Source organism: Phaethon lepturus, unplaced genomic scaffold (assembly GCF_000687285.1).
Source record: "Phaethon lepturus isolate BGI_N335 unplaced genomic scaffold, ASM68728v1 scaffold37747, whole genome shotgun sequence".
NCBI lineage: Eukaryota > Metazoa > Chordata > Aves > Phaethontiformes > Phaethontidae > Phaethon > Phaethon lepturus.
In genome coordinates, this window is record NW_010551788.1 from 2,185 (window position 1) to 14,571 (window position 12,387).

The 12,387-nt window shown below is 53.4% G+C and overlaps 2 protein-coding genes across 3 annotated transcripts in view; one reads left to right on the forward strand and one right to left on the reverse strand.

Moving 5' to 3' along the window:
• Positions 1-2,548, forward strand: part of LOC104623838 (E3 ubiquitin-protein ligase TRIM39-like) — a gene marked incomplete at its 5' end in the record, with an annotated part of 4,729 nt that extends 2,181 nt beyond the window's left edge. Inside the window, 4 exons of the mRNA XM_010291034.1 lie at positions 419-649; positions 787-809; positions 1,309-1,421; positions 1,977-2,548. Of these exons, the coding sequence (XP_010289336.1) occupies positions 419-649; positions 787-809; positions 1,309-1,421; positions 1,977-2,548 (939 nt within the window). The remainder of the gene's footprint in view (positions 1-418; positions 650-786; positions 810-1,308; positions 1,422-1,976) is intronic.
• Positions 2,549-9,572: 7,024 nt separating this feature from the next.
• Positions 9,573-10,482, reverse strand: LOC104623837 (C-C motif chemokine 4 homolog). Of its 2 annotated transcripts, none has more exons than XM_010291033.1 (3): positions 10,413-10,482; positions 9,964-10,076; positions 9,573-9,647 (listed from the first exon to the last, which is right to left on the reverse strand). In XM_010291033.1, exons 1-3 carry the CDS (start codon positions 10,480-10,482, stop codon positions 9,573-9,575), a joined length of 258 nt encoding a protein of 85 aa, XP_010289335.1. The 2 variants fall into 2 exon arrangements, with proteins under 2 accessions (XP_010289335.1, XP_010289333.1); XM_010291031.1 differs by having other exon boundaries at positions 9,573-9,660; positions 9,962-10,076.
• Positions 10,483-12,387: the final 1,905 nt, after the last annotated feature.

Consider the following 12,387-nt stretch of genomic DNA (forward strand, 5'->3'; position numbering starts at 1 on the left):
TTTTTCCAGTGTTCCCTCTGGGCTGCCTGAGCAGCGGGCTAGCCTGGGTCTAGCTGGAGGTGTGAGTGTATCTGATAAAAACCTACGCCAACACCTGATGGCCTCTCCTTGCAGCCCAGCAGCCCCCCATCTTCCTGTGCTGCACCAAGACATCATTAGACATCTGAGGTCCAGCTGAGCAGAAATGCCCTGGGCAAACTCCTGCTGCTGGTAAACTGAGGATGTCGAGTGGGAACTCAGGCGAGGTGAAAGCATGGCAGTTAGCCTCTGGCTGTTTTTTTAAATAAATGTACTTATGAAAAAAATGCGGTGGTTTCCCAGGGCGTGGTGCTGGGCATGGATGCTGGAGCATCCGGCTCCATCTCGGCTGCCTGGCTAATGTTGCCTCTCTTCACCCCATGTACCTTCTTATCGCAAGGAGACGGTGAAGAAAAAGCGGGAAAGGATTGTGAGCGAGTTCGGGAAGCTGCATCGGCTGCTGGCTGATGAGGAGAAGCTGCTGCTCCAGAAGCTGGAGGAGGAGGAGAAGCGGATTCTACTGATGATCAATGAAAACCTGGCCAGACTGGTGGAGCAGAAGTGCTTGCTGGAGGAGCTGATCCTGGAGATAAAGGAGAAGAGCCAGCAGCCGGCCGATGGGCTGCTCAAGGTCAGGCTGCACTACCAGCCCCACTAATTCAGCCCCAGTGCCTTTGCCTTCTGGGCAGGTGGCTGGGGCCAGGCTGGCTGGTGGGACCAAGGCTCTGAAGCCACACATCCAGAAAGATTTTTCTTTTCTCCTTCTAGGACATGAAAAGCATCCTGAGCAGGTAGGTGCTCATGCTCGTTCCCTCCACCATCCCGGCTGCCTCCAGGCTCTAAGAGAGGTGTTCCTGTCTGCTCCATGCCAGCCACGCCCTGTCCTCCCTGACCAGCATTTGGTTTGGTCCTCCCCAGGGCTGACAAAAGGACTGAGACCAGTGGGGCCTGGCAGAAGAGACTTCATCCTCTTCTTCCAGGACCCCAGAGCCAAGGTCTTGCCTGGCCTTGTGGTGTGTGAGATGCGTCCCCACCTAAGCGCCATGCTGCCGGGCTGGCTTTGCTCCTTCCTTCCCAGGGACTGGTACTGCTGCGCCCCGCATGGTTTAGCTCTGGTCCATCAGGCTTGCTGGTAAGCAAGCGGTTATCCCTAGTGCTCTTCACAGCCAAAGAGCTCAAGGGAGGAGATGCATCTGTGCAGCCAACAGAAAGGCATTAAACTCCCCCAAGCAGGAGACCGGCCGTGCTGTGGGCTCTGGTTACAGCCCATGGGCATCACTCTCCTTTCAGGTGTGAGGGGGTGAAGTTACACTCCCCCAAAGCTGTGTCCGTGACCCTGAAGGAAAACTACAGCATCCCTGAGCGCTGCCTGGGCATGAGGGACATGCTGAAGAAGTTCAAAGGTAAGGGGGCTGCTTCTATGCCAGCTCCTGGCACATTTGGGCCCTGGTCCCCCCCACCATACCTGGGACTAAATACCTGGGAGGTTTTTTCAATAACCTTTGTCCTACTGGTCCCAGTTTGTGTACTGGAGTTCAGGCTGGTTTCATGATGGAGAAACCTTTCTTGTTCTGGTCTTGGATGGGTTGTGAGATGACCCTGAAGCCTAGGAGGTCACTCAGGAGTTTCAGGTTCCGTGTTGCCCACAAACTCTTGCTTTCAGTATTGTCTGTTTCTGAAGCTGTGCCAGGTCTGCGGAGCCGCCCTCATTCTGTTCCTGCTCTGCAGACAGCTGCCAAATATTTTGATGTGGTTTATGGTTAGCATGATTTTATGTATTATACTTCCCCACTGCTGGGCAGTGCTGGGAGCTGTGCAAAACCATGGGCACAAGCAAATATATGTAGGAGGTAGGAAGAGCTGGAAGAGCCCTATGTCTGGGTTGCAGACACCCACTCGTGTCCACACCTGCAGAGCCCTGAAGCCCTGTCTGTCCTTCCACCCTTCTCTCACTCCAGTGGATGTGACTCTGGACCCTGAGACGGCACACCCTGAGCTCATCCTGTCTGAGGACCGCAAGAGTGTGCGGCGTGGGGGCAAGAAGCTGCTTCTGTCCCTCTTTGACAACCCCAAGAAGTTTGGCACCGCTCCAGTGGTGCTGGGGAGTCAGGTCTTCTTCTCAGGCCGCTGCTACTGGGAGGTGCAGGTGGGAGACAAGCCTGAGTGGGGCTTGGGCCTGTGCCGGGAGTCTGCCAGCCGGAAAGGCAACGTCCTCTTCTCCCCAAACAATGGCTACTGGGTGCTGCGGCTGCAAAACGGGGGCAACTACGAGGCCCTCACCTTGCCCATCTCCCCGCTGACTCTGAGCGTGAGACCCCGGCGCATTGGGATCTTCCTGGACTACGAGGCAGGAGAAATCTCCTTTTACAACGTGAGCGACCGCTCCCACATTTACACCTTCACTGACAAGTTCTCGGGGAACCTCCGGCCTCTCTTCTTCCTGGGTGCCTTTTTGGGGGGAAGAAATGCAGAGCCCTTGGTGATCTCCTGGGTCAGGGACACACAGGGAACCGGGTGCATCATACTGTGACAGTGGCTGCCCTGGATTGTCACCGGCGGGCAGAGACCTGGAAGCCCAACTGGCTCCTCCCGTGAGTGGGGCAGCACCAGGGAAATAGCTGTGTGCCTTGATGAGCGACATGGCAGGGTCCCCATGTGCTTCTGGCTGCTGGGGGTGACCCACCAAGTGTGACACTCGCCCCATGCCATGCCCGTGCTGGGAAGGGCACTTTGCAGTTGGGATGTGCCATAACCCGCTGTGCTGCCAATGGGGACGAGGGAGCCCACTGACCACCACTGCCCTGCCGCTCATCTCACAGGCTGCTGGAAAAGGCTGCACCCCCAGTCTGCTGTTGTAGTGCTGCTTTTGGTGTGAATTGTGCTGGAACAAGGCAATAAAGGGTTGATTTGGGGACCCTTGTGTGTTTAACAGCATGGTTTTGTGGTGCATCCATCCTGGCTCATTAACCTCAGCTAATCCTCAACATCTCAGAGGGCAAAGGGTGCTGCTGGAACTGGTCCTCTCTGGCCCAGAGAGGGTCCTCAAGAGATCCCGCTGTGGCATTCGTGGGACACTGCAGCAAGCTGGGCACCCACCAGGCAGGGATTCGGTGGCAGCTGCCTGTGTAGTTGGCCACGTTACAGCCTCGTGGTGCTGGAGCCTGAAAGCGAAGGCAAGGGGAGGTCTGTATGGGTGTGGGTGCTGGCAGTGCCTGGGCTGCTCGCTCTCCTCCCCTGGCAGGGAGATCACCTCCAGGCTTGGTAGCTCCAGCTCCTCCACCTCCCCTCACAGCAGGTGGGAAATCTCCAGGCTTGGGCAGCAGTGTGTTGCCCACCCCAGGACAGGGGCACTTTGGTGGCTGCAAAACAGGGAAAGGAAAATAACCCGCATGCTGCTGGTGTCTCCAGAGGTCACTCCTGGTGTTTGGTCTCTCCATCACCTGTGTGAGTGGAGCAGGGAAAACTGCAGGCAAAAATAATGAAGCTGCTTAATATAAAGACTGATTCAACTCAAATAAAATGAGATTTGATAAAGCATGGTCTCAAGTGCTCAGCAGAATTTCTCTGGGAATACCCTGGATGATGCTTTAGGAGGCTCCTAGTGAAAAATTATGCTGGACCTGAGATGGCATTTCCCCTCGGCTGAGTTTTGTTGCATTTTGGGGAGTCCCATTCTCCTCCCTTCAGCTGCAGGCTCTTTCTTTTGGTGGTTGCATGGCCAGCCTGGTCCCGGCTTTGCAATGTCCCAGGAAGGGCAATGGGTCTCGGTAGGCTCTGCAACTCATTGACCTCCAGGGAGATCTTACAGAGGGAGTTTGTGGAGCCTAAGAACACAAGAAATGACATGAACTTTGAGGTCTTGACAGACGGCTGGAAGCAGAGGCAGTTGTGGAGGGGAGTGGGAAGGAGGAGCCAGGGAAACCTGTTGTGCAGGGTGACAGTTGGGAAGGCACCAGGCTAAATGTCACTGAACCAGGGGGTGGGAGGAGGTGGTGGGATGGAAACCGTCCAGAAAGCAAGAGCAGTCTGACCGCGGCAAGGCGAGAGGTGCGTGGCACTTACTGTGTTGCAGGAGGGACAAAGAGTGTTTCCAGAAGAGGCGAGAGGAAGTGCAACAGTTCAGAGATCTTGCAAGTACGGGGAAGAAATGAATGAGCAGAAAGGATGTGAAGTCACCCCGATGCAGCATCCAAAGCGTTCCTAGAAATCATGAATCTGCCTCTCTCAGGAAGGAGAGTAAAAGTTGAAGGCATGAGATAGCTCCAAATGTGCTATAAAATTTTCTGCCCGGTGGACTCTCCGCATCACCTGCAACTAAGAAACTCCTCGGGGCAAATACCAGTCTGCCCTGAGGTGCCCAGACTGGTTGGCAATGGGCAGCTAGAGATAAGCCAGGAGCACTGGCACCTGGCTTTTAGAGCTCTCTGCTGACTTAAAGCTAAAGCTGTTCCTAAAGCGTTTTGCAAGCAGGTTTGCTGTTTAAGTCATGACAAGTCGAGCTTTCCCCTGTTCTTGGTGGAAATGCATTTATTGCCTGGCCCTGGTCTCCGCGCAGATCCTGGCCAGCAAGGACCACGCACCTCGGCCATGAGGGGTGGCTGCGCAGCACAGCGCAGTCCGACCTGAGAACGTGGGTCTTCCCGCAAGCGCTCCCGCTCCCCAGCTCATCATCCCCAAGCAAGCTGGTGACCCTCCCACGGCATCATAAGGTTATTTATTACCAAAGGGGCCGTCCTGTATGTGCCAGGCTAATCACAGCCACACCATTGCCATCTGATTTCCATCTGCTGAAGGAAGATGGGCACATACATATGCATATACATATGTTTTGCAGGGACATTTTGGGTTGAGGCAGTCTCTTGCTGTAGTGGATCCCAGGACTGATCTGCTCAAGGTGCCTGGTTTTACCGAAAGCAGTAATCCCTCCCTAGCAGAACGGCCATGGGCTGGGGTTGAGTTTCAGGGAGCTGTTTCTCTCAGTAATCAGTAGATTAATGTCACTTTTTTAGGCTTTGGCTCCTGAGGCAGTTTGGTGACCCAGGGGCACTGACAGTGTTCCCTCTTAAGATTCTCTGCAGCAAAATTTACAGACCTGCAGTTTTAGAAATGTGCTTTCTTAACAAAGGTTAACATCTTTCTTTCTCTTCTAGTATAGTGGAAAATGCTTCATCATCTTAGTCATCTGTGTAAGTAGTCATCTGTGTCTTTCTAAGAACTGAGCAGAAATGGTTTTTTTGCGTCTTCATTACCATTTCTGCCTTCTGTTGGCCGTTATGGGGAAGGTGATAGCCAGGTACCATTTCTAGCATAATACTTCTTCCTCAGCCCTGGAAGTCTGGGATATATCGCTACTTTAGCAAAACATTATTTTTTATACAACATGCAAGACCATCCATTTTTACGTGTCTTTTTTGGATGCTGCCCCCACAGAAGAGACACACTCCTCCATCTTGGTGTCTCTGGGAAGAGCTGTTTTGGGTGGAGGACTGAGCCTCCTCTCCCTGCAGCAAGCCAGGGCCCCGGTCCCTGGGATGGTGAGGAAGGTATAGAGATGGCAATTCTGAGTGCACGGGCCTTTTGCCTTCAGGGTGTCTAATTCCTCGCTGAAAGAGTGGAGATGTAAAAGCCATCAGACCATGAACCTTGATTGCTGTCAATCCGTATCTCCATCAGCACAGCTCAGGTCCTTCTTCTGTGCAATGCCAGACACACCAGGGTGATACAAACAACATATATAGAGAGATGTGCACGTATATTATAATAATGATGTTATTCTTATCACAGTAATGATTTTGTTCTTGTTCACAGCTAGGCTTTCCCAGGGTTTTCATTAAAAATATTTACTTTTATATATGTTTCACAAAATAGTCAGTAAATACCACACTCTGGTTTCAGGATGAGCCTCTCTTTTAGTAGTTTACAAATTCTGAAACTCTTGACACCATTGCTCTTGTTTGGGTCTGAATCCAGAGGAAACTCCCTGCAAGCCATCCTCCTCTTGGGTCCCAGCCTCCTCTTTCTCTTCATCTGCTGCCTCTGGCTTAGTGCCTTCTGCTTCTTGCAGTTGCCTGCCCCATCTCTGGTGGGTGCTCCCTGAGCACCCCGCAAGGCTGCTTCTGGGAGGGATGAACATCATAATTAGCCCCTGAGACCCATGCACGAGCAATGGGGTATCCCGGGGCTCCTCTAACCCAAACGTTGTGAGGGTTTTCTTGCAAAATTCAGCTCTAGCGGCAAGGTCGGCCTCAAACAGCTGCATCAACTTATATGGCAAATATATCCCCTGCTCTGGGCAGGGCAATCCCTGGGTGCAGATTTGAGCTAATGGCAACATGGGTACTGCAGTCCCTGCCTGCCTATCCCTGCTCCGGGCCACCCTATAGAATCATAGAATCTTTGGCTCGGAAGGGACCTTTAAAGGTCATCTAGTCCAACCCCCCTGCCATGAGCTTCAACTAAACATCTTGAACTTCTTCAACCAAAGCAGGTTGCTCAGAGCCCCGTCCAACCTGACCTGGGATGTTGCCAGGGATGGGGCATCGACCACCTCTCTGGGCAACCTGGGCCAAGGTTTCACCTTCCTGCACTCCTCCTCCTTCGCAAACCGTGGTGGCTCTGAAGATTGCCAGGGATGGTTTCTGCCTGCGCACACTGCTGCTTGCAGGCCTTGGAGGCAGCTGCCAGCCTGCTGAAAGCTGCTGGCTGCCTTTGCCTTCCTCGTGCGGGCTTTGCTCACGCCTCTGTGCCCGGGGGTGTGAGTTAACGAGCGTGCTGTATTCCTTGCATGCACTTTGAGGGCTCCTCTGAGCTGTCACGCGTAGGTGGCTGTAAGATCAAGAAAGACATGAGCAATTCAGGACTCCCTGCAGGCTCCCTGAGTAACGCTGAGGAGTTAGCTGAGGTGCCCAGAGTAGGTGTCTGCTGTGGGTGGCTTGAATGTGACCTGGGTTGTTAAGGACGTTGGCGCTGTCTGTTTTCAACAGACTCAAACAGTGCATGGGCTGGATGGTGCTCCTGGGTTGACCCTCCATGGTGTGTCCTTCAACAAGAAACCCCAAGGCTGTGGGACTGCTCCCAGTGCCGTAGGGCCCCGTGGGGCTTGTGTCCAAGAGGGTCTCTGGAGGCTCAAGCCATTTTGGGATGACCCCGTTGCTAGTCTCCCCCATCCTGTCCCCTGCTCCTGCTGTTCCCTGAAGCAAGGGCAGCTCTGGGTACCCAGCTTTGTGCCAAGCTCAGTCCTCAGGGTGAAGCTACTGGGCTCTGACACTCAGATACGGGGCTGGCTGGTACCCAATGGCCAAGGTGCCACCACCTCCAGCATGGCCACGATGAGGCCTGGTCCCAGAGCTGGCCCTGGGGCATGCAGTCTCTGAGGAGCTGGGGCTGTGACCAAGGACAGTGCCCTTGCATGCAGGAGAAGCTCCTCGTCACCAAGGTACAGCTGCCTTTGTGGTGATGCTCACCCAAACCACCCAGCCATGGGCCCCCACGCAGCAGCTCCTCGGGGAAGGGGGCTCAGGTCCTGCTTGCTGGCACAGCTCTCCGTTTCACCCCCCGGATGCTATTTTGAGCTGGGTGCAGTCAGCACTGTAGCAGGATGACTGATGGGGTGCACGCCGCACCGTGGGCTGAGGAGCTGGGGGCTGCAGTTCCTGAAGTGACGAGGCTCCTGACATAACCGATATGCTCATTCCTCCCCCAAACACACCCATGTCCCTCTGGTCCCCTTCCAGCCCTACCTGAGGCTCCTCTCGCTGCACGGCTCCCACCTAGCCTCTGTCCTCTGTCTTCTCATCTTCACCTCTCCCCAGGAGCCCCCTTTCTGCCTTGCTACCCTGTGTCTCACTGATGTTGATGTCTGTCCTCCCAAATTCAGTATGTAGACACTGTGGGGTGAGCTGAGCACAGGCAGGTCTCTGACCCTAGGCTTTTTTCTTGGGCAGCCCTGTAGGCACCAGAGGTCCAGGCAAGAGGAACGCAAACCCTCGTTGGTCATCCAATAGCATGTGTCCGGAGATGATCAGAGCAAGCTAAACACCATCAGTGGTGTGGGCTCCATCTCCTCCTTCTCCTGGTGGGAGACCAGCCCCAGGGCTGCAGTGGAGATGTCTCCTTGCAGGGGCAGATCCTGCCCTGGGGCTGGGGTCTGGCTAGGTGATTGCAGGGGGACACTGCATCTCTGGATGCTGTGTCTCTGGACATGATATCCAGATACGGACAGGTTTTGGAGGCATGGAGAAAAAGCACCTTGTCTCCTAAGAGGGTTATATATTGTGTCCAGTTCTGGGCTCCCCAGTTCAAGAGAGACAGGGAACTTTTGGAGAGAGTCCAACAGAGGGCTACGAGGATTTTTAAGGGACTGGAACGTCTCTTGTATGAGGAGAGGAGCGGTTTAGTCTGGAGAAGAGAAGGCTGAGAGGGGACCTTATCAATGTCTATAAATCTCTGCAGGGTGGCTGTCAGGAGGATGGAGCCAGTCTCTTTTCAGTAGCGCCCAGTGACAGGACGAGGGGCAATGGGCACAGGATGTTCAACCTCAACATGAGGAAAAACTTCTTTACTGTGAGGGTGATGGAGCACTGGAGCAGGCTGCCCAGAGAGGTTGTGGTGGCTCCTTCTCTGGAGACCTTCAAAACGCGACGGGACGCGTTTCTGTGCAACCTGCCCTGAGTGATCCTGCCTTGGCAGGGGGGTTGGACCAGGTGATCTTCACAGGTCCCTTCCAACCCCTACCACTCTGTGATTCTGTGATTCTGTGATCTGCTAAGCCTCATTGTCCCAGCTAAATGAGAGTTTAATGAAATGGTTCTAAAAATCTTGTAGTGAAACATATTTTTTCCATCCTCAGCTCTGGGAATAGCTGATTCATTTTAGCTGCAGCTCTCAGAAAACTTTCCCTGAATCAGTGAGCATGTTAAATTTCAGCCCTGAAAGGCAGCATTTTAATTGACTATAATGGGGCCAGCGATGGAACTTAACTAGCTGCCAGTTGTCATAATGAGTAGTGACTAAATACCTTATAAAAAGAGTGAGCCAGGCTACCTGAATGAAGTCTATGCCCTTCTCACAGCTCCTTCTTCATGGTTTTTCTCTTCTTATTTTGCAAAACAGGACATTCAGATAGGGAAAGCTTATGGGATTTTGACAGTGCATGTTGCCACTATTATTATTTCATCTATTGTCCTCGCAAAGAACTGTAATAGAGGCAAAGACAGAAAGTTCTTACAAAAATATTTATTTCTCAGAATTTCAATTAAATATTACATCAAAACCAGAATTAATTAAATACAGAAAATATAACCTAAGATGAGTCTTCATTTAAAAAAATATATCTGTTAAATAATATTCTTATTTGTCTGGAGTGGAGTTATTGCACCTGATCCCTCCCTTATAAAAATTAAATATGTAAATAGCAAAACACTAAAGTCAGATTGTGGAACATTTTCCATTACTGAACTAGCTTTAAATGACATTGAAGCATTTCTGAGGGAGCCCGTGGCGGATTGTGGCTCGCCCATCCCGGCAGCTGGGGACACAGGGTCTGTCCCGGGACCTCAGTTCAGCTCCAGCTCCTTCACATACTGCTGGACCCAGTCCTGCTCGGGGTTGGCGCAGACTTCGCGGCCCTTCTTCGTGACAAACCTGTGGGGTGCAGAGAGGTAAGTTTTCAGTGGGAGAGCAATGCATGGAGGGGAGCCCTGCCCCAAACCCGTCCTCTCCTGAGGATCGACAGAATTTGGGCATGGAGCACATCATGCCCATCACGTCGGCCGTGGGGGAGCAGGACCAGCCTGTGGAGCATTGCCTTGCACCTCTTGTCCCCTCATCCTTTCCATCCCCCGGGGCCAGCCTACGTCCCCTGGCTTTTGAAAAGGGGTCTTTCTCTCTCTGGAACCTCAGCCCAAAGGGAAAGACCACCACCGCCCTGGAGGAGAGGACTTACACAACGGCCGGCTGGGAGCACAGGCTGTTGGTCTCGTAGTACTCCACCACGAAGCTGCGGGGCAATTGCCGGGAGGTGTAGGTGAAGCAGCACGAGGTCGGTGGGTCAGAACCAACTGTGAAGGACAAAAAGATGGTCGTCAGCAGTGGCAAGGGATGGGGAGCAGGGAGGACGTGGAGGAGGAAGAGAAAAGACAAAGTCTTCTTTCTTCTTCCTTTGATTCGTTCTTTGCTGTGTTCACCCTTGAGCTGGCACTGACAAAGCTGGTGCTGTGCTTTGAGCTGTGCCTTTCCCATGGCCAGAGAGCCCCAAAGGCTCTGGAACACCTGCCAGAGGGTGATCTGACACGGGAAGGGACCCAGGGGTGGAGGGGCTGGCAGAAGGGACCCTGTTCCAGCAGTGACATCTCTCCTGTCCCCATTTAGAGAGGATGAGGAGAGCCCGGACTTACTTGGCGCAGCAGAGGTCTGGTAGCAGAAGGTGGCGATGAGAACAGCAAGGACAGCCACAGAGACCTTCATGTCAGCTGAGAAGTGGTGGCTGGAGCTGGAGCAGGCGAGTGGAGCTTGAAAGCCTCTTTTCTGTCTGATGCTGAGACAGTCAGCAGCTCCCCAATTTATGGGGTGAGGAGGTCCGTGCAGTGGCTTGCGTAGGCATGATGGAATTTCCCCCAGAGATGAGGCTGCTCATGGTGCAGTCTCGGGGCGGAACAGAGCAGCAGCCACAGACGCGGAAGGGAGAAGCTCCCCCCTCAATTCAGAGCCTCTCCAGTGACACAGGATATGAAAGAGTCACCATTGCTATTTCTGCTTCTTTCATGCATGTCCCTTAGTAAGAAGTTCCCCTGTGGAGGTTCCTGCATTTGCCAACAGGCCCCTATTACCCAACCTGCCCAAGCAGCTTGGAGGCGAGAGTGCATCCTTCCAAGAGCCGTGCAAATGGGCTGAAGAGCATAGGTGGGGTGAGGCCGGTTAGGGAAAAAGGGGCTGAGGTCTCCTCTGCCCTGGACTGTTTCCCTCCCAGGTCTGCACAGCCCATGCTGCCCCAGTAGCAGGAGGTGGGAGCCATCACCAGTGGGCTCCATGTCCTGTACAAGCTTCACATAGTCTGAGGGGACTCAGCACTGCAGCAACAGTACAGGTAGCGGTGGGCATGAAAAAAGAGTCACAGATGCTGAAGCACTTGAGTTTCCTCCTCAGTTTAAGGGAAGGAAGAGCTGAGATGGGGCATTATCTCATGGAGGTGCCTGCTGCTCTCCACGTCCTATGAGGAGACGCTAAATGACCAATTGCAGCAGGTGAGGACTGTCATTTCTGGGCATGGAGACGCAGAGAGCCAAAAGAAGTATGGAGATGTTGACTGTGACCCTGAGGATGAGGCAGGAGGGACTCCAGGAGCAGGGTGAGGAAGAGGACACTGCTTCTGAAGACCAGAAACAGGTTAACTGGAGGATGAGGGCAGAAACTGGGTTTTCTGGCAAGAAAAGAGTATCTGTTCTCAGCAGAAAAGATGAAATATTACAATTTGACCACAGACAAGGAGGAATGACCACATTGTATGGGAGAAAGAGCTCACAGCTCTCCGAGGGCTGGGCCAGGGCTGCAAGCAGGAGTGGCTCACTGGGAAGAAGTCTCCAGCCTTGGACAGCAGTAGATAGATGTCTACCAAACACCTCTCTGTCCCTGCAGAGGAGAGGGGAGGCCTGACAGAGAGGTGATGGATGCTCTGGGAAGAGCTGAGGGCTGTCCATCCATAACAAGGTGTTCCTGGAAGGACATCTCTTCTCACCAGGGAAGCAGACACATTTCTTGAAAATGTCTCAATTTCATTATTTTCAAGATATCAGTGAGTGGTGATGTCTCAGCAGATGTTTCCCAAAAGTCAGTGGAAGGACTATAACATAAAGCGGAGCAACCCAAACACACCACCAGCACCTCTGCACCCCTGCCGCAGCGCTGGGCATTGACTCACTGTGTTTCTGTTCAAGGCTCCCAGCTATCAACCCAGGTGCCTTCTGTAAATAATCTAGTGTTTTCCAAATATCACTCCACCGCAGCATGGTGTGCACAGCCCTCCACCAGCCACAGCAGGTTATCTCCGTGCAGGTTAACTGCTCTGCTCCATGCAGGCAGAGAGGGGTCTGGAGGACAACATGGTGGTGGACTTGTACAGGAGAAGTCCCAGAGGTAGCCCACCCCCAAGGAAGCTCCTGCTGGGAGCCGTGGTGTTGTGCCTACCCCTCTCTCCCTGGATGGGGAGGGCAGATCTACCCCATGGACAACGGTGGCACTTGCCAAGCCGAGCATCACCTCCTCCCTGGCCACACCATGGCCAAGCTGGTCGCCTTTTCATCCATCCCTTTGGACCTGCAGAGAGAGGCATCTTGCAGGCTCACCCATCAGTTCAGGCCCCCCTCCCCCCTCCAC